Raw genomic sequence first — 21,236 nt, 5'->3', positions numbered from 1 at the left:
TCGTATTGGTGACTTCGGCGTGCATTGGCAAGTCTCCCAGATGACAGAGGACCGCAGTCATTATCAACACTTTGGCTTGGATTGCGTGATCATATGCAATCACTCCTTCTGATTCCAGATCACTGTTTGATGTCGGATGATGGATCAGTATGCGTCCAATAATGCAAAGATTTAAATCTATCTCACTTGAGAGAGTCAACAATAGGGTCTGCCAATTCCAATGCCCCAGCTGCATTCGAAGTCGACAAGAAGTGACAATTGTATTCTTGGTTTGACAATTTCGGTGGCAATCCAGCCAAAGTGAAATAAAATGCAATGTGTTTGTTCCAGCGCTTGGAAACGTTACCTGAGAGATCATCGCAGTAAAGCACCATGGGCACATGTTGAATAACTTGATTGCCTGCTTTTTTACGCCACGGGTTTTTCAGAGGGACTTCGATAAATCCTCCTTCAGAGCGCTCTTAGCCGCCAGGAAGGACCAAAAGTGGTCATCAACTACTTTGTACAATGATTTGTTTGAGTAAAGTGACATACCATACATCATTTCACCACAATATTGCCTTAAGAGCAAGTTAGGGCGCACTTCTACTTGGTTGAAAACACGACGAAAGGAATTGACATTAATAGTGGTTAAAACATCTGAATTGAAATTGTAAACGCCTTCATATTTGATTCGCACTGTTGATGCGCCAGTGCGTATTTGCTGAGCAAACACACACTTCGCGTAGGTATCAGCGCCATCAGCGCCGGACTTGTATAAGAATATTGGAACTACAATTTGACCAGAATGTAGCTGAACGGGCTCGTATAAGTAAAAACTAGCACATCAGTGGCGGGCCGCCGCTATTAAAATCTCACATTAACAAGTTACAGAGCAGCTTGATTAACGCGCGCTAATTGGCTGTCCCCATTTTGACCCATTTAGTATCATCTCTAATGATCAGGCGAAACGTTCCTGCAGTCCTTCTTGTGCATTAACTCATATGTGGTAGTCATGCGGTGTTGATCACAATATTTAATGATTCATCTTCAAATCAGACTCAATCTTTAATATCATCGACCTCTCCATCACATCTTTTTGGCCAAGCAAACTTTGCTTTCCCACAGAGGTATGCGCACAGAGCTAATTACAAAATTGTTCATTAAGCCCTCGTTTTAGAGACCAATCATTGATACTTTGAAACCATCTACTGTGTTTTTAGCCTCAAATCCAATCAGGTTGGGTTCCGCATGACCACGTCGGGCTACAATTTCCTGAAGCAATGCACCCTTGATGTACTTTCTCTACACACTGGGAATTTGTTATGTTGTTTTATTAGTCAAATGATTACTTCAAGGCTCTCTCCTCGCGATAACCATTTCTCGCTCGCTACACGCTACATCTGGACTTCAGGATGAGGAGGTGCACAATCGCAGTATCAGAAAAGCAACTTCTGCATGGAAGCTCCAAAGACACCTCTTGGGCCAACGTGCAGGCACGCATTCTGGACAGAGGGACAAATAAACGCTGCTCTAAAGCTGAATTCCAAAGATTGGTCTTGATGTCTAAACCACAAAGACACAGAAGGATACATGATTTGTTCCAAGATCGACTTCCCAAGCACGCTTTCTCACAAACTTATAACTTGCTGATCTTAAGCTCAATCTCCTGATCATAACATTTGACAACTTCCTTCTTGTACACTTCCCACTCCTGTTCCGTCTTCCCGTCTCTCATTTTCAATAAACCTTCAATCCGATTCAAGAGAGCCTCATTGATCTGTAGCGAACATCCAAACCGTGTGATCGGTGAATCTTTGGGACGCATTGGAACCCACCCTTCATTGTAGGTCGTCGACGGGCAAGTGTGGTGGATTTCGTCGGATGCCCAAATACTTTCAATAACTCCATCAAACATATCTAATGCCAACTCCACATGATATTCGTCTCAAATGAAATAAGTTCCCACCGTATCACCAAGATAATCCGAGGTCTCAACACAGTGAAGTTCACCCGTGGCTCGATTGATTCGTGTCAAGATACCATATGTATACGCGCTGACATCACGGTCATTGTGAGGTTTGTTGTTGAATCCATCCCGCGTCACAACCACACTTGATGCGAAGATGTTTGCATTCGGTGATTTTGACCAGTCTTTATCCAAGAATGAAGGGATTTCATACTTAAGCGCCAAGTCCCGATTTGATTCAAAAGCACGTAAACATAGAGATGCCATCCATTCAGCCAGGATCTCGTTGACCAGGGCAATGTCAAGCATTCTCTCTTCATCCTCCAGTATCAACTCCTTTTTCTTGCTAGTTCGTGCGCTCAACGCAGTGACTCCTGAACACCCGAATACGCAAATAATCAGTAACATCTCACTTTCAACACCTTCAGAAAATTCACTTAACCCATTTTGCGACCTTTATCGCAGCCAGGCCTGAATCCTGCCAATCTCATCTCTCCCCAATCTGTTAACCCTTGAACCGTAGCATTGATATCGACTGTGCCCCGTGCCAATGTGTGTTGATATAGAGTTTGGACCACAAACTCCATGTCGTCCCTCGTCTCAGCCGACATCTCTGAAAACGGAGTGAAACGGTTTACTTGCAAGACTTTCCAAGTGTCTGCATCCAACAGCACCGAGTTACCAAATTTGATCCTTATGCGTTGCTTTTCAGGCAAAGCCGTCAGGTCGTGCTTTTTTAGAAAGTATACACGGCAGTTTTTAGGTATTCCGAAGCGCCGGCTGAGCTCCTCGCGCAAAGAATCAAAGCCTGTAGTCCGTGAATTCTTGCGTTCTGGGTGATTACCAAGCTCAATCTTGAGTTTTCGCTTGGCCCTAAGTTTCCCACGAGTTTTGTCCCTTTGCTTATGGTATTTAAGACTATTGATCGATCGATTCACCGTTTGTTTTTTTCCCTTTCCTGGATTGTTGCAGCACAGAAAACGGGATCATGATATATTGTCAGCACCCAAGTCTACGCCAGCTGGCCAGTGAGTTGTACTAATCTTGGTCACGCATGTTGTGACCCGAATCACCGAATACTCCTCGTCATCCACCAGAACACCGGAAGCGATGTGACAATCAAACACACAGAAACAGGACCTACTTGGTGACACGGCCATATGATCCTTGGCTCAGAATCCAAACCCTAATACGATGCACAATGAGCTTGATCCGAACCTGATAAAGCGAAGTAAGCATTTACACAGGATTAGCGTCAAACATCAGTATCTGATACATTGATAAGACCACGATGCTCGTGAGGACATGAACAAAATCGCGATAGACTATGGTTCCTTCCCACATTTGGAAATCGGATCCAATTATCTTCCAATGTTGGAGTCCATGAAAACACAGGCACTGAGATGATCTTCACTGAAGTTGTTGGACTTGGTACAAAATTAAAAAGGGGAATTTGAGCACTTACTCCCTTCAAACAAAGTTCGATGTGTGTCAATAGCCAAGCTTAATGTAGGGACTGGTATGGCGAATAGTGATAACCGCAGTTCGATCCAGGCCTACAATGTTCGACAAAGTCATTATGATCAGTGAGGTAGAAGTTGTGTATATAAGGTCTTAAAGATACAAAGTAATATCATCTCAGCACACATGAAATCATAAAGGAACACCCCCAAGACTACGGTTCTATCCCACATTTGGAAATCTGATCCAGTTATCTTGGGTTATGTGATCATTCATGAAATCATCGAGGAGCAGGTAAAGATAATCTGATGGGGTCGAAGAGGGAAAATGAACATACCGGAGTGAGAGCTGACTTTGTGCGAGTGTGAAGTTAAGATTTTGAGGTTGAAAAATTTGCAAACCAGGCCAGGACCCATTTTTGCTACCGTATAGTCCTGCGGGCCTGGCCCTGTAGGACTCTCAAACCTCTATTACGACTCAATCGGTGGTTGTAGTAACGTACGGTGTTCTTAAATAACATTTTCTTGTTGCTATACACTCATCTGTGTGTTGAACCTCATCAACCGACAAATGAGGACTTGCTCTTTTCCCATTATGAGCAATGGAGGCATTCATACATCCATAGATGTTCAATCAATTTGCTTTCATGATAATCGTGAAAGCCGATGCAGATGAGCTAAAGGCTCAATGACCAGATTGTGATTTGAGGACACGTCTTTTTGCTGGTGGACACATCCTCAAATCCAATCACGCAATCGCCTTACTCACCACCGCGGCACAATAATGAGGACAAATAGTTTGGTTTAGAGGACTGCCTGCAAAGGTTCACTAATCAACCATTATCACACGGAGGCAAGTTTCTCAATGCACCAACGTACACATTTACTCTGTCGCAAGCAGGGTGTTATTTGATAATGTGCCCACTATGTAATATCTAATTACCGTCGCCCGTAGATCAATTGTTCAGAATCAAAAGCTGATCAAGACAATAATTTAGATGAATGGTTCCTCCCTATACCCGTGAGCCATCAAACTGCAGCTTTTATTAATCTTAATTATTCAGGACTGGGTGAAATACAACGTTTTTAGTCGTTAGGTCATTGTTTTCTGACGCGATACAAACGTGAACATTAGCAGCTGATGTGCATCGCGACAGAGCAACGTACAATTGGCCGCGAGTAAAAACTGGATTTGGCAACAGGACCGTCACCCGGTCTAAACTTTGCCCTTGGCTTTTGTTTATTGTCATACAAAAAGCTGGGACCACCGGAAATTGATACCGAACAAATGGAATTGGACATTCCTCACTCCCTTCATGATGTAGTTTCATTTTTGGTAGACTGATTGTAGTCCCTTTAAGTTCGCCAGTCAAGATTTTACACTGCATCGCATGCTCCTTGCAGTCCATTATGAGCAACCGAGTACCATTACACATCCCGTTAGCCAGGCTCAAGTTTCTTAGTAGCATTACAGTAGCTCCATGTTTCAAGTTCAATTGATGAGCTGGGAAACCAGGAAAATTGAATGTATTCAGGACGCCGACTGAGATTTGTTGCAAGAACGCTTCATCCATGTGGTCAATAGATGTTGAAAGATGATAATCGCCGGGCAATGAATCCATGACGTGATCATTGATATCTGAGACTGTTGCATTCAGTGGAGTTATCACGCAACGACTTGCGTAAAAATCGGTAAGGGCGGTCCAGTTCTCAGCATGAATCAAGGGTCCAGCGGCGTGGTACTCCGTCTCCACAATCTCAGGATCAAAAGTCGCTGGCGGCGGCAAGACTGAGATATTGCAGTACATCAAGGCTAATTCCGACTCATATTCATTCTGTAAACGTCCCAATCCTAACTCTAGCAACCAGGCGGCAAAGTCCTTATTTCCTGGGGTAGCCTGCGCGGAAGCGCCACCGAGCCGTATGTTGAGAGTTAATGCGAACCGCTCAATCTGATTCCATAGAAAGGACGCCTTGAGGGTTGCATTCGCCTGTTGCATGAAGTTGCCACGCTTGACGATCGGCAAAATTTGACGGAAGTCCCCAGCAAACAGAACCACTTTCCCCCCGAATGGCTCATCAACTCCCGTCAAATCGTGAGCTGTTTGGTCGACACATTCTATTGCATGTTTGTGTTGCATCGCGACTTTGTCCCAAACAATGAAACGTGCCTCTTTCAACGTTTTCCCCGCCTTATCTCTAGATGAAAGCTGACACGTTGAGTGCTTGTCTACCGGGATTGGGATCTTGAAAGCACTGTGTGCTGTTCTACCTCTTAACAACAGGAGCGAAGCGATTCCAGCCGCTGATACTGCTTGGAATGTGACACCATTCGCATTACAATAGTGTAAAATACAATTCAGGACGAAGGTCTTCCCCGTTCCACCGGGTCCGTCCAGGAAAGCAAGATACGGTGTGCGGCCATTGAGTGATTCAAGTATAGGCCCAATAACTGCCCTTTGCTCCAGTGTAAGAAGTTGATGCATAGCCTCGAATTTACGACTGCTTTCGTCCGGACTTGCTGTACTAATACGATCAGTCCTCGCTTCGTCCGCCAGTTTCAATTCAAATAACAGCTTTTCATCGACTGCTTCCAAACCAACCGCAGTCAGGCTCAATTCCATTGAAGTCAGACATCTTTCGAGCAGGTGAAGGCCATAGTTCTGAATCTGTTCCACTGTTGGCTGTATGTGAGGATTTAAGCGCTTGATTTGATACTCACAGTCATTGCACAGATTATCAACATGGTCAGACCAGAGTAAGCTGGGGTTCGCAGGCGAACTATGGCAGAGAATAATTGCCAACATGTGTCTCAATTGATTTCCAGTTTTCCAAACTGCGGCTTCTATGAGACTAAGGTGGTAATGACAGTCTGAGAGCAGCAGTCCACGCTTATCGGCCGCTTCACAAAATGTGCTGTAAGTTACTCCATCAACTGTACGCAAAGCTTCAAACGATGTAGGCCCGGGTACGTGGCACAGCAGTAGCCTTAGGTAATAAACATCCCCTCGTTTCATGTTCGCGAAGTATACCCTGCCTAAAGCAAATGATTTGTTTGCTCTTGGAGTTAACCTCTTGGTCTTTTGGTTCCAAGCAAAGTAATTCGGCGCTTGTTGGTATTTCAAAGTGCGGATCGTCTTATCTGATCTTGGTAATTTCGTATTCTCTTGACACAGCCTGAAGAATTTGGTCAAGGTGGTCATCTCAGCTCTTCCAGTATCTAGCTGCCTGCGCAAGCCGTGTTTGTCGTAGAAGTAAACTATCTGGTCTCCCTCTAGATGCAGAGCTAGGCGCTGAACCGGTGGGTATCGGCCCACAATTGGATACCTAAGAAGTCTCCAAATCGCTATAGTAATCCATCAGATAAGGCAACTGCAAGCATGCTGGAATAAACTTACCTTCAGGAGCGCTAAGGAACCGGGCATTGACAAAAGCGAGAATCTCGTCCCGAGCCGCATCATCCTCTAGGTTCGCCATTGTCCGATCATGGCCCTTCAAAATATACTTGAACAGATATTTGATCGCACGTATGCTCACAGCGACTTCGACATTTATATGACAATCAAACTTGAGCAATAAGAAACGATTGTAAGGAACTACGCTACTATTCTCGTATTTAACTCCGCCCTTGAGGAAGTAGCGTCCATTATCAGGTCTTTTATAAGTTGGATATGAGTCCTCCGGCATCGTAGTTTCCTCGGTGAACGCGCGAGGATACCCACGAGTACATTTTGACCCATCCCAGCATTTGTACTTCTTGCAAGGACCGTGCAATATGTGTTGCGTGACTAATTCAAAGAGCGTAGGGTCAACTTCTGGATCTGGTAATTGAGCTGAAATCAAGCAGTCGATGTCTTTCACAGTTTTGGGCCTCGAAGCTGAGTCAAGAAACAATATTAAATGGCAGTGCGGTAATCCTCTTTTTTGAAATTCAATCGTATACACATAAGCAACACAAACCCCTAAGCGCTCTCGCTTTGTAAGGTCATCAAGCAATTCATTCAGTTTGAGATAAAACACTCGAGCAACTAAATCAGGCCTATTGTCCGCCGTTTGTCCTTCTCCAAGTTCTCTCGTGATCTCATCCCAATTAGAATTAGCAGCCATTGTTATGAATAAACTGGGATTGCCGTATTCAGCAACTAAGCTCATTGAATCCTGATACAGCTGTTGCAGATGCCTTGGACCTCCTCTGAAACTTGATGGTAATACAATCCTTTGTCCGACCGTCCCGTCCTCAACTTCATTCCCTAATGCCTCTATTGCTCCACTGTACATCTCGGCTCTAATCTCTTTCTGGTGATATCTTAGAAATTGCAATCGGGATCGCTCAACACATATGTACATATCAACCGCGAATTCTTGGAAAAGCCGACCTGAAGCTAATATCACGGACCACTCTGGGCGTCGGAATAATAAATAAGCAAACCAATCGAGATTGGAAACTTCCCCTTCAGGATCTGTTCAGCAGTCATACCGTTAGTGCTCAATTTAAAAACGTCAGTCAATGAATTCCAAGAAGTAGAATATGCACTCGACGGAGTCAGGTTGCGGTAAGAATCATGCCACATCTGCGAACCATACAGGAATAATAAAGGATATTGCAAAGCAAAGTATCCAGTGTGAAGCTCAGATATCCGCTTCCTGCCACCTGACTGTCGCATGAGAACAATGTCTCTTCCTCTCTCTCTGACCGTTCCGTCTCCATTGATAATAGCCGCAACATTGCTCGCTGCAGGCAAGTTATAACGGCGATGGTCGGATCCAGGCGCCAGCATAGTTTTGATTCTAAGCGTCTTGATTGTCTCCTCGTTGCAAATTTCGTGGGCAGATTTAAAGACCATTGCGTATGGATTATGAAGATACATGAAGTCTTGGAAAGCACGCAGTATATCAAGATCAAGAGTCACGCCAGATGGCCGAGCTCTAAGACGAACTTCTTCCTCGCCTCCACCACCTTAAGTGAAGATTTGACCGAACCCTGGATCGCCTCCCGGCAAGGTCATCAGTGAGGGAATGTTGTGGGACAGTTGGCCAGTTACTCTGAAGACATAATGTCCTTCTTGCCCCACGACATCAGGGTCAAGCGAGAGGCCGAGCGAGGTAAAAGACAAAGCATTATTGTACTTTTGAATTTTGGTACAAAACAGTATTGATCCTATCAGATCCCAAGAGGTAAGCCACCGATTGATCTTGGACAGTTTCATGAGACTCACGGGCATCGTTACCAGTTAATAGTTCCTTGAAAAAATCGGGAGTCTCCTGGTGTTCGTGGTGTGGGAAATATTTTATCGGTAGATCAACGTCACCATGTCAACAACAATTGCCAAACAAAGCGCGCGATAAGCGCGAATCTTTTTGGGTCCTTTCAGCCTTCCACCTAAACGCGCCACAGCCAACGCATAGATCCCTTTGGACACCAAGATCAAACGGCATCTCAAGACGAAACCGATCTAGTAAGGTGGCCTCAGAACCCAGCGCTTCGGTACGAATCGCCAAGCCCTTTGCTTTTCTCCTAGGTGGCATGTTCAACTTGCAAACTCGAGAGGTGTGCGGATCAAAGCGTGCTGTCTATACCATTAAAGTGTTTATTGGAGCTTAAAGAAATAATGTTTCTTGGATTCTCAAAATGTGCTGTTGAGGCGTCAATGTTGATACAACGGGTGATGCTTGGATGCAGAGATTGAGTCACATCCGCTCCTGACCATAGTCCCAGGACCCAGGCCTGCCACTGCGGCCTTGAGAGCACTGTTGATCGATTGATATACCCGAAGCGACGGTCAATGAGACCTTGATCTTGATGATAATTCAGGTCGCCATGTGCCGGTTGGAAGCGAGCCCGGTCTTGTAAATATCCTGGGCAATCAAATCTCTGGGACAAACTGAGAATCTATGAGCCATCAAGTTTCGGAACCTAGATTCAGACGGGTCGCACTCAGTTCCTCACCGCGAAGGCACAAATTGATATTGAAGCCATGCACTACACTGTAGAGACGTACCCCCCATGTGAAATATAACTTTGCCATCATGTATCACATCAATGATACACAACGCGCACTGCAGATACCAAGACCCTATATATTAATTCTGCTAGTGATCTGGTAGTGAGGCGAATGCGCTTGCTGGGCTCATTGTCAATTGTTTCGATCATCCACCTTCGTTCCCACGATATCAGCTTGAAGTTTCCGTCTATTGAAATCTGCGCCAATATTTTCAACTCGGCCACGACGGGTGGTATGCCCCAGGAACCCAAATCGGGTGTTTAAAATTCCAATCTACACACACGGACAGAGTCAAATGCGTCATCCGCTCTGCCAGCATAGTACTTGATAACATCGCCTACGAAATTCCTTGCCTCTCAATAGCCGAATAGTTGCGTGTCAATCCAAAAGATTTGATCTACGAAGATATTTGAGAACCTTGACTCAAATCGCACATGGATTAAAGAGAGGACGTAGCATAAAGGGGCAAGGCCTGTTGGCCAAACCTACAGTCGGGATAAGATTCTGCATTTGCCTTCTCGCCCATTTCTCAATCATCCAAGTCTACCATCCGTCGCATCTAATACCAATAACTTGTGTCTTAAAACCCAATAAATTGCCTTATCAGACATTGTCGAGCAAAAAGGATTCTAAATGTCCATATTTGGGAAGTCAATGGTGGTTAAGCACACCTCGAACAGTTGTTTAGTCGAAGGTCATGGCATCGTGACGTGGACGACTCTCTCTTGGGTTGATCATCGCGTTCAATTGGAAGTCCTTGCTCAACTGGTGGCAGATTTTGTCATGCGTAAGTTTCCAAGAATTGTCCACTGGGATCGAGACTGAAGCCATTGATCACGCGCCTGTAGGATCTAAAGTGGATCCAGACCCAAAATATGAATCCGGGACAATCAAGGTTTCAGCATTCAATTTGAGATACAATTATACAATCCTTATTCCATACCACAAAGTCCCGGAGGTGATGCTCTCAGAACAATAGTATCTGTAAGCTGTGTCCTCTTGAAATACATTGTCCCACACCAAGCTAACCATGAACGTAAATCATTTGCTCTCGTGTCCTCCAATCAGATAGGTCTAATCAGCTAGGTTCAGGCAGGTGGAACTGACAATTTCTTCGTTCCTTGCTCATGTATTCCCTCTGTCATCAAAGAATTATGCGCGCGTTCATGAATAATTCCACATTGTTCACAACACTTGTCCCTGTATCCGAAGCGATTGCCACTGCTTCCCTGCGAGATCACGCGCGAAATCGTCATCTGTGCAAGATATCACATTTGCTAATATTGCCGCTGCTTTAGCCTCTTGATCAACTTTGCTCATGGAGCCTGAGAATCACAGAGATTTAGATGTCTCCCAAAGCGAACTGAGCCTTATCCTACTAAGCGCAAGAACTGTTCCCACGGTCACTGAGGTAGACTTAGCAATGGTGACATGCTCATGTTCTATTTGCAAACGACTCAACGTAACATGGAAACACCGTTAAGCCAATGGTCAGGAAAATATTTCGAGAACCTGTCCCAATGGACTATATTTAACCCGTGAACAGGATCTCAGGTTTGCATCAGACACCAGTGGCATGAGTGAGCTCTGTCTCGGGACACGACAGAAGTGATGATCGAGCACAGGGACAATCACAACAATGTCATTTGGCCTTAAGGTTGTCTATGCACAGCAGCATCAATTTCAGAAATTAAGGTGGATACATAGGAAACCATGGTCAATAAGCGAATGAAGTCCACAACTCAATTCCCAGGATGTACAAGAGCTGAAGCTCGTGGATTGTACCCTCATCCCTAACCAAAAGCTGTTCCCGAGGTCGTTGGAACAATCACCCAAGTTATGTGTGGTGCACCACGCTTTTGATATTCAATCGTGTAAGACAAACAGGCACCTGCAAAGCGATGATCTGGCGGGAAAGTCACATCAGAACAAATTAGTCAATGATCATAACATCAGGCTGACTGGTCATGCGACCGGTCTGCGTTAAAACTTCCAAATCTCTGGGCATTGATCAATCTGGAGCTTACTCTTAGTTCCAGGAGAAGCAAGAACCGTCACGGACCAAACCAAGGCACCAACAGAGCCCACAAGCTCTTGGGTTCCAGTTTGTTGTTCACTGATGAAGGCACCTTTGATCAGGCATTGTTCAATCTAACTGTGAGGTTTGAAAAGCCACAACTCACGATTCCAGACCAGAAGACCGGTATATGTCGTTGTCGAGGCGTCTTTGAGGATGAGAAAAGACAGATCGCTCGGCAAACCGAAACAAACGATGTTCGACGCAGGTGAACCCAGGGCACGGGATCACGATTAAATGAACGCGCGGAAGGCCAATTTTATTGAAGACAATAACATAAGAAGATTTGTTTCCTTTGATTCTGAGCTCATCGATGATTGATAAACATTGAGCGTAAAGAGCATGAGCCATAACACTTGAATTATTAGTTGACATGGAATTTGAGAGATTGAAATCTAGGACAATGGACGCTCAACAATTCGTGGTTTGGAGATATTGCCTGGAGTCAAAGAGCGACCAATAGGTGCTTTATATTGGGAAAAAGGCCATCAGAGACATTACAATCCAATGCATGAAAGAAGTCAGAGGATGCTGATACAATCAATTCTGAAGTCAATACGTCGAGCCGGGTACCACATTGGGGGCCTGTACTTTCATGAGCCGCCACTGCATATTCGCGCGCGCCAATGTAGAAACGGTGAATATTAATTGGAAATTGAAAGATCGTGAATTGTGAGCGGAACCAACACGTGCCCAGGAATCATCATGAATACGCTGATTCACTTGATGGAACGTCCGCCAGGCACGGGTAACTGGACGCAAGAGTCCGAAAGAGATTGGTCTTAATCAACAGCCTGGATATATTTGGTTTCAGCGCGCAGAGGAGGATTGGCATTGAACCTCTGTGCGTTCCCGAGAGCGCGATGTCGCCGTTATATGCCACAGGACTTGCGGAGACAAAGCCAACACATTCAGTCGGATGATGTGCGCCATGGGGTTTGTGGCAAAGGCAGACACTGGAGATGCGCAGAGCATAGGGACTCCAATGGTTATTGAGGCGAGAACGATAAAAATAGGCGTCAAGGATGGAACAATGGAAACTTTGGCAGACATTGGTCTCGGATATGTAGCGCTTGCTCATCAAGTTTCACCCGCGCATAAAGACTGTCTTGGGCATGTGACATGTGACGTGAAACATATGTCTGAAAGCACAATGTATTGGCACGAATGCATTGCTTTTGGTCAATTCTTTTTTCCAGTTTCATCCATCTCAGATGCAAAATAGACCAATGGCATTGCTACACATGAAAATTAGTGTTGCGCTGGTAATGTCGCAGGGGCAAACAGTTGGTTCTGGTGTTAAGCTTGAGCTTTCTGAGCAATTCAAGCACACGATTGATATTCAAATTTATTGCGCGGACACAACCCGCGGGATCTAGGCACGCTTCTGTGCTTACAATGATGGGTCTCCCGCACGGTCATCAGACGCAAAACTTCTACTTATATTAGACCGCAATTCATTGGACACGCAATCTACACCAACTGCTCTCAAAATCATCTCTATACGGATCGGTCCTGCACCCAATCGGTAGATGCCTGTCAGGACGTTTGAAGCATTGTCAGATGTTTGTGATCCTCACGGCACAGATTTGAAGATAGCTTACCATGATGTCCACGTAATTCATCTCACCTCTAAAGTGACATCTAATTCCTTGCGCGATGCACGCTTGGACCAACTCGTGGTTGGGGATTTCAGGGCCCTTTGGCGTTATAAAAATGATGTCCTTGAGAGCTACCTTGGCTTCAGGCGCGTTGTTGCTCAGCCCAGTCAAGATCACCCCCCAGTGTTGTTTTGAATTGGCGTAGTCTGTGATTAGAATCTCGACGTTTTGAAATAGCGGGAAGTGAAGCCAGGCTACGCTCGAGAGGACAATTTTGGCAACTGTACAACGTAAAATGCGGAGGCGTGGGAAACTGTACGATATGATGTCGTAGGGGAGATGAGCCGGGATCCAATCAATGGAAAGCGCTTCGAGCGACTGGGACAGGGTGGCGACAACAGCCGCTGCTTCGTCGGCGTTTTCAGGAGGACAATATTCAAGGACCCTTATACCCTTTCCTTCAGACATACAGAAGTTGACGAGAGCGTGGATGTTTAATTGGTCAGCCGCAAAGTAAAGGTGCTTGAGATTGGGTAGCGATCCAGGAGCAACGGGCAAGCTGTGCAACGACGCAAACTGGATTGAGAGCGATTCTAACAAAGGCAATACATTGAGAACAGCAGTGATTGAGATTGAGTCATTGGGAACGCGGCGGCTTGGACTTCCGCATAGTATCAATACTTTGAGTCCCGTTAAGTTCTTCATACATTCTATCATTCCTTCTGTGAAACCTACTGAGCCCACAAAGCGAAGCTTAAGCTCAGTAATACGGTGGCGGGACATCGCTAGAATCTGTTGAACCTGTGCCATTGGAATAACCCAGCCCGCGTCAGGATACGTCGAAGGTGTAACTTGCTGACCGTGATGATGAACGGAGAATTGACTCCCGTCTGAATAGAACACCGGCGAGATGCTTAACCGGCGCAACCAAGACAGGCCATGCGTCACGAGTCCCATGTTCATACAATTAATTAGCTTGGCGGCCATGATAGGTAATCGTAAGTCAAGTTCTCTAAACATGTACGCAGTAACTTCAACGTCCCAAACTTGATTGACGCGGCGCAAATTCAAGAGGTGGAGTTTTGATACCGAACTGGGGTAGCATAAGTCAGCGCTGTTGATGGGATCTGAGTCGGTAGTAGCATAATCTTGATACAGGTGGCTTAAAATGATCTCAATCACCTCGATGGGGAGCGAATTGCTTGGAGACTCAGACATTGCGGTAGCCGGAGATGCAATTGGATGAGAATCGGGCCAAGACAGAACTAAAAGACTGTTCCACTGGCGAAGTAGTATTGAAAATGGGCTCCGATAAGCCGACTCGCTGGGTTGGGACAGGGTAAGACCTTTGGTCACAGTTATGTTCTGAAAAGAGAGTTTGCGCAACGTTGATTGGGGCAATAAGATGCGCAAGCAAATACTTTGAGGCAGAGGAAATTTCGAAGTTAAAACAAATCCCCAGGAGATTGAATATTCAAACCGTAGACGTTGCGAATGAAAAATGACATACGCGGTGTGACTTGATGAGCAGACCATGCTGGACCTCGATTATATCTTACCGGGTATGTTTCCATAGACATGAGCGGCAATCCCTTGTCCAATTTGCCTGAGGCCAAGCAATATCAACGGTCAAAAATATCCAAACTCTGATAGCGCAAAGCGTGAAAGTATCCTTTGCAATGAAGTTCGCTTGACAAATGAGAAAGCAGATAGAAAGCGAGTTTAGTGTTCACCAAGCTTTACACCAATAACAACATCACACATAGGGGAAATTGGATACCGGGGTTAAGAAAAAATCTATTGTCAGGTGATTCTTCGCGGTTGGTGTTGCGCGCAGTGGTGCGTTAGTTGTGCTTGTGCATGGACCATGTCACAAACAATCCAGCTGCAAGGAGTGATTGTGGGCGCAAGATTGATTTATAATAGCATAATTGGGGGGCCTGTCAGGAAAAAGTGGGCAAACCAACGTGGGTTAGACACTTAGTTTAAACATTTTGGTGTTTTTGATCGTCGCAAAGGAGAACGGAGAGGATATTAATTCAGACATGAACAACAGAAATAACAAACGGGGGCAAATAATAAAGCACAGTCTGTGAAACCTCACGTGAGCGGTTGACCTCATTCAGAGAGTATTGAGGCTCAGAGGAACTACTGTGGGAATTGAACGGCGGCAGGATCCGCGCATTTTTGGTTCAAAGAGTAACCAGAAAACAGAAGAGGAGAACCACACTTTAATTTCATTGGACCATAGGCTAATGGCTCGGGACATGAGCGCAGGAGAGCGACAAAGTGAATTCTAAAATGTAAAAGACATCTATTGTTAGAAGTTGAGTGGATCACTCTTGAAGGGCGGACCCATTTCAGTCTCAATGATTGTGACATCGGCTTGATGAAAGCAATAGTTCATGATTGATCCTAATAAATTGAGATTAGGACAGAATAATCAAAGCAGTTACACAGAGGTCAATCGACTCGAAGCGCAATGCTGCATCTGTAGGACTCAGAGCTCCTCAGACGACTCATTCAAAGCGAGACCTTTGGCAGCTTTTCTCTTGGGCGCGGCACGGGCTCTCTTCTTGGGAGGTTGATCGGTTGAGGCAGGGGACTTTCCTTTAGATTTTACGGCAGCGGGAGTAGAGTCAGCCGACGAAGGGGTGGTGTCAGATGGCCCCAACGGAGTGCCGGAGCTTGATCCGGCGGCAGTCAGCGGAGATTTGAAAGGGGTGTTGGGGGCGCGAGCCTTGAATCTAGGAATGCAGTATTCGATCAGCACACTACTGTTAGACATGAAACACATTATACTATATAGGAACTAACTTCTTTGCCTTTGAGCGCCCGGCAGATCCAGACGACGTGGCTGCCTGTGAAGTGTTGGTGGTAGTGACCTCCAGATGGCCAGAGGTTGGGGAGACCTTATTAACCTGGAATGTGATTCGAAGTCAGGATCATGCAACCAATGGAAACAATTGTAACTCACTTGCACAACGTATCGGGATGTGTCTTTGTTAAAATCTCTGATATAACCATGAAAGTTGCACTCCCGTCCTTTTTTCACGACTTGTGCAGAGCCCAAAAGGTGCTTAAATGGTGGAATGCGGTATTCGACCGTCATTGATTGTTTCAACTTGGTCTATTGGAGAGGAACGGCTGTTGAAACCAAGCAAACAATGCAATAAAGGCAGGAGCGAATCACAAACCTCTGGATGGAAATCGCAGTGCTCTACTATCGCATGAACGCTTTTGAGGTCGGGATCAGTTGCTTTGCCCTTGAGGTATTGCCAGCACTCTTCAACTTTGAAGTCAACGTCAAGGACTCGACCCAGGCCCGTGAGACCAATCATACCCTCAACGTTCGCGGTGAAAGCCTCCGCGTCACCAAGGAGCATACGCTCAATCCCCTCGTAGAAGAACTCGTCGTTAAAGGTGTCTTCGGTGTTAGTAGGAAAGAAAGATCCCCGCAGAAAATAAACCTTGCTTTCCTCGAGCATGAGGAGCTTGCTGCTAAATCCAGTAGCACGGATTTCATAAGAAATCTGTTGCTTGCGGCCAAGACCACCACAGTAAATTGAGGCCGAATAGGATCGGAACTCGACCTTGTAGTTTTGTTCTTGGGTCAACTGAACCGGGAACACTGGGAATCAATCACGCAGAAGACATGTAATATAGGTTAAACAGACTAAAATGACGCTCACTTTCTCTTCGATTTCGAATACACCTGAGAGGTAAAGACCGTGACCGGTGCATGGTTCAGACATTGGTGGCGACTAATGAGCAGCCTGCTCAGAGATGGACTATTGGAGTAAATGTGAAGCCGATTATTCAGCAACGTAAACTGGGGATTAGCCTAATGGACTGGGTATTAGAGAATAATAAGCTGGATGAACAAACGAGCGATTGGGTGATGGAAACAATGCCTTTGATCCAAGACTAATGAGGAACAACTGCAGGAATTACTTTGATGAGAGGATGTGACTTTATACAATTTCTAGACTTAGTTGGCGGGTTTGAATCTGGAGTGAAGAGTAGTTTTCAACGCTTAGGTTGGAGAGAGCAAGCCCAGGAACTTAGATTGAGTGAAAATCCTCTCTAGTCGGAAAAGGAATTTATCGGGCAGATTTTGGAGGTCAAGAGTTTGATACAAATCCGGAAGGCGGCAATGGTCGATGTAGTGAATCGTGCGGAGAAATCGACCACAGTGCCCAAGGAAAGATTTGCAGGCTTTCAGGGCGGTCAAGGGATGGAATGCGCAGACGCTGACTGACGTGGACAGTGCTGGGTTGTAATTTAGGTGAAATCCGACTTCCGATAAGGATCATCTGCGCAGCCATAGTCTCTAGGCTAATTGATTGAATTGATGGTCAAGATTGGGACAATCAAGGAGGGGGGAGCTGAGGAGACTTTGAAAACGGACGGCGAAATTTTGACCTCGGGTGACGCGCTTGATACGGTTGAAATACAAAGCAAGAATTGATCACTGGGCGCAACCTGATACGGTGAATTCGGGACTATCAGAGAGATAAATCTGAGCAGTGATATCAAATGACATTGTAGATATCTGGAATGGCGTGAATCTGACCGATTCTGGGCGATTTGATATACCGGGATGCATGAAGAGACATGCCCAAACTTTGACATCAATTGACGTGCTTGCCACAGTTGAGATACGATGCAAGAATTGATGGTCGGGTGCAAACTGATACGGTGAATTGGGGACTTTTCGAGAGAGATATAAGCGCAGTGATATCCGATGACACGCCAGGCAGATAAAATGGTCACAATATAAGCAATCATTGGTAATATGGTATATACTGTGATACAATGGGATGGAGACTTGAGAAGACGTAACTCTACATCATTTGATCCAATCGTTGGTCAAGACTGGGTGAAATGATGAGCAGTGAAAGTTGCTGAAGAGACCTTGAAAAGGTACGGGTAAATCTTGATAAACGTTCACGTGCTTGACACGGTTGAAATACGAAGCGAGGATTGATGGTTTGTGAAAAGCGGTATGGTCGATTCAATACTTTCGGAAAGCCATGTCGGTACATAAAAAGCAGATGACATGCTAGATAGGTAAAAGCGCCCCGATGTCAGCAATCATTGATAGGCGGATATACTGCAATACAACGATGTGGAGATTTGGGAAGAGATCACTGCCCATTGAAACAAAGTCACATGCTTGGTCGGGAGGGTGAAAATGTTGAGCGAGGATATTGGGAAAATTGTGATATTGATCCAATGACGACGAGACTTGCGGGATTGGGAACTGAGAGTTGAGACCAAGTGAAATCTTTGAGAGCAAAGCAGCGGTTGAGATTGAAATGCACGTTTGAGCGGCAAGGAATGTGGAGGGAGCTGATAGATGATGGTATATCACGGAAACGATTCCAAGTTCTTGAGCATTGTGGATACTTGGTGTCGCGAGAGTATAGGAGCAACGTCGATGAAACTGCGGAAGTTAGTGGTTAACGTGTGGCCAAGATTTTAAAAATGATAGGTTAAATCAAGATTCGTCTGGAAATACAATCTCAATGGCCCTTTGAGTTGGGTTTACTTGTATATTGAGTTTTCCAAAGCAATCTCGCTGGGGTCAGCGAAGTTGACACCGGTTCATTCTCAAGCCTATTCCCAAGGAAAGGCCTCATTGTGACCACGGCGAGTTCAAGACAGACACTTCGATGTTTGATATTTGTCATCTCTCAACATCGGCTCATGTGCTATCCTGCTAAGGGGATCAAATCTCGATGTGTTTCAAAAAGACATTCTTGATGGGCAGGAAGTGGACAAGTAATAATGGATTCTGTACACAAAAGAGATTGACTAAACGCCCCCCGCGCCTGTATAACATCTGTGTCTTGCCCTGGCGCGTTCACCCCGTTGACTTTGGTGGCATCCTCGGGTCGGCCTACGTATAAGGATTCCGCCTATGCACCAGTTAAAGCCGAAAAATTGTAATGTGTAAGTTAACCAGGCAACAACAATGAGCTTCAGGCGGAGGGTAGCACGATGTTCCACATATGGGTCTGCTTGTTGAACCTGCAGAGTTGACCCGCGGTTTTGACTACTCTCCAAATTAACAACTCGTGTCGATGACCTTCCTGGACGATGCGCCAGTTGCACGAACACTCAAGCTCAAAACGGCGCAGACCAGGGTCCTGTATTGAAAATGTTCAGTCGTCATCACGATTGGTGGATTGCTCGCGTGTACTCACCAAGGTGCTATAGTCAGTATGACGGACAACCACCTCAGTCAGTCTCATTGAGTATTGTTCGGCCGATCCTTCAAGGCAACAATGCCCCGTATGCGGGAGCCTAAAACTCGTTTAGGCTTTTGGTGATCCGAAATGAAGGAATCATCTACTTCGCCCCGGGAGTGGAAATGGTAGCACAAAATTGGCTGAGGGTAATCACCTAGGGGTAAAAAGAGGCCTGAAAGATTGAACCACCGTTTCTCTTCAATGAAACAGGGAACTTATCGGTCAGGAATAAGTGTTAAGGCGATTGGTAAATTGTATCCATATTTGGGGTTGTTTTGATGCTTGTTGCCGGTCCGGCAAAAGACTCAAACGGTTTGGCCTGAAGCGTGGTGACTGAAGCGAACGGGGGTAAGATTCCTATCTAAGAATAGGATTAGTCCGAACAACGACACTTACTATCTTGTGCACGTTGAAGAGAGAATTGATGACGACAGGCCGATACACTGGGTTAGCCATATTGTTAGACTTGCAGTGAGTTCCTTGCCAAAACGTTGAGGCAAGTGATAATTCCAAAACCGGAGGCGAACACTGTTGGACCTGGTGAATTAGGAGAAGGGACAGAGCGCAGTGCGCAAGGAGTAATGTTAATCTTTCATAGGAACCGAAGGGACATGATGGAAAAATACTGACAAATGCGAAGGACGCTTGGTAGTAATTGAGGTTGAAGGCGGCTAGGAGTGAAGAATCATGTGCGCCTTTGAACTCGGTAGGCCGTTCAGTCAAATGAGAATTGGGAATGAGCGGCAACGCCAGGCGTTGAGTTTAAAGTCGAAGGAGCGTTGGAAGGAGACGCGTAAGCTTCAAGAGTTAATCGAATGGTTGAGACCGTTGCAATATAGAGCAAACGTTGATAGCCGTGCGTAGGAGGCTATGGTGGAATGGAGACTTTCTCTGGGAGATGTGATTCAGCATTAGGATCGAATGACATGCTGCGTAGCTGAAAGGGTGAAGATTTGTCGCAAAGATTCAAATTCGGATGAACTGTGATACGGTGTGAACGGGACTTGCCATGGGCGTGGCTGGGCGTTGGAATTGGATGACTTGCTAGTGGCGTGAGATTGTTATTTTGAAAAAAAGAGAAACTTGATAATTTTTTTAAACACATAGACATGTATATCTAGTGATAGTATAATAGAAAACAAAAAGAACAAGAATGTTTTTCAAAAAAACACTACAACTTCACTTCTTTTTTTCTGAACTATCTTTTTTTTTTACCGTCACCGTCACTTTCTTTTTTTTAACCGTGCTATCAATAAAACCCTGAAAAGCCTTCATGGGTTCTTCAAAGTCTCCACCTGGGACTATCCCTTCCTTCAACCAGGCCTGGGAACCCACAAGACGCTCCATGGTCTTATGGTGCATTCCTCCACGTAACGGGGTACAAATGTCGGCCGCGGCGGAAAACGTACGCTCACATGCGCATGATGTGGCTGACACAGACAAGTAGTCACGAGCAATTTGAGAAAGGATCGGAAATTGAGATTCATGTTCCTGTGATAGAGAAGGTGTTAGCAAACATCTGTATATATTATATACTACATGAAAGATAAAAAGATAAAGAATAAAAAATAAAAAGATAAACTCACCCTCCACCAATCAAGAGGGGTTTGGTCCTTGTTGATAGGGTACTTTCCTTTCAGGTAGTCCTCAAGTTCGGAGTTGAAAACTTTGTCAGTCGTGGTGTTTGAAGCTGCAAAAATATCAAAAGTGTCGGGTTCCTCAGCAGAGTCCTTGGCCTGATCAGGTGATGGTGATCGCTCTCGATTTTGATCTTCCTCCAAGACCGTATTGAAGGCCATCTCAATAGCAGAATTGGCTGTGAAATCGTATTCAGGATAGTGGATGGTGAAAAACTTGACACGGAATCGGGGATTAAGGACAGTAGCGAGAA

General features: G+C 45.3%; 4 protein-coding genes across 4 annotated transcripts; 1 reads left to right on the top strand and 3 right to left on the bottom strand.

Annotated features, from left to right (window-relative positions):
- Window positions 1-10,595: 10,595 nt before the first annotated feature.
- Window positions 10,596-11,862, bottom strand: MELLADRAFT_103252 (uncharacterized protein; the record flags this gene model as incomplete). The annotated part of the gene is made up of 4 exons (XM_007405978.1): window positions 10,596-10,735; window positions 10,775-10,852; window positions 11,438-11,526; window positions 11,594-11,862. 4 exons carry the CDS (start codon window positions 11,860-11,862, stop codon window positions 10,596-10,598), a joined length of 576 nt encoding a protein of 191 aa, XP_007406040.1.
- Window positions 11,863-12,409: 547 nt separating this feature from the next.
- Window positions 12,410-12,712, top strand: MELLADRAFT_103251 (uncharacterized protein; the record flags this gene model as incomplete). Its single annotated transcript, XM_007406087.1, has 1 exon — window positions 12,410-12,712. One exon carries the CDS (start codon window positions 12,410-12,412, stop codon window positions 12,710-12,712), a length of 303 nt encoding a protein of 100 aa, XP_007406149.1.
- A 275-nt stretch (window positions 12,713-12,987) lies between these two features.
- MELLADRAFT_93602 (uncharacterized protein) lies at window positions 12,988-14,668 on the bottom strand (the record flags this gene model as incomplete). The annotated part of the gene is made up of 3 exons (XM_007405977.1): window positions 12,988-13,023; window positions 13,092-14,434; window positions 14,599-14,668. The coding sequence occupies 3 exons, from the start codon at window positions 14,666-14,668 to the stop codon at window positions 12,988-12,990; spliced, it is 1,449 nt and encodes a 482-aa protein (XP_007406039.1).
- Window positions 14,669-15,588: 920 nt separating this feature from the next.
- On the bottom strand, window positions 15,589-16,843 carry MELLADRAFT_93601 (uncharacterized protein; the record flags this gene model as incomplete). The annotated part of the gene is made up of 5 exons (XM_007405976.1): window positions 15,589-15,865; window positions 15,906-16,009; window positions 16,066-16,218; window positions 16,286-16,705; window positions 16,781-16,843. The coding sequence occupies 5 exons, from the start codon at window positions 16,841-16,843 to the stop codon at window positions 15,589-15,591; spliced, it is 1,017 nt and encodes a 338-aa protein (XP_007406038.1).
- Window positions 16,844-21,236: the final 4,393 nt, after the last annotated feature.

Source organism: Melampsora larici-populina, assembly GCF_000204055.1.
Source record: "Melampsora larici-populina 98AG31 unplaced genomic scaffold MELLAscaffold_5, whole genome shotgun sequence".
Taxonomy (NCBI): domain Eukaryota; kingdom Fungi; phylum Basidiomycota; class Pucciniomycetes; order Pucciniales; family Melampsoraceae; genus Melampsora; species Melampsora laricis-populina.
The sequence above is the reverse complement of the archived record's forward strand: the minus strand, read 5'-3'. Positions and strand labels throughout refer to the sequence as shown.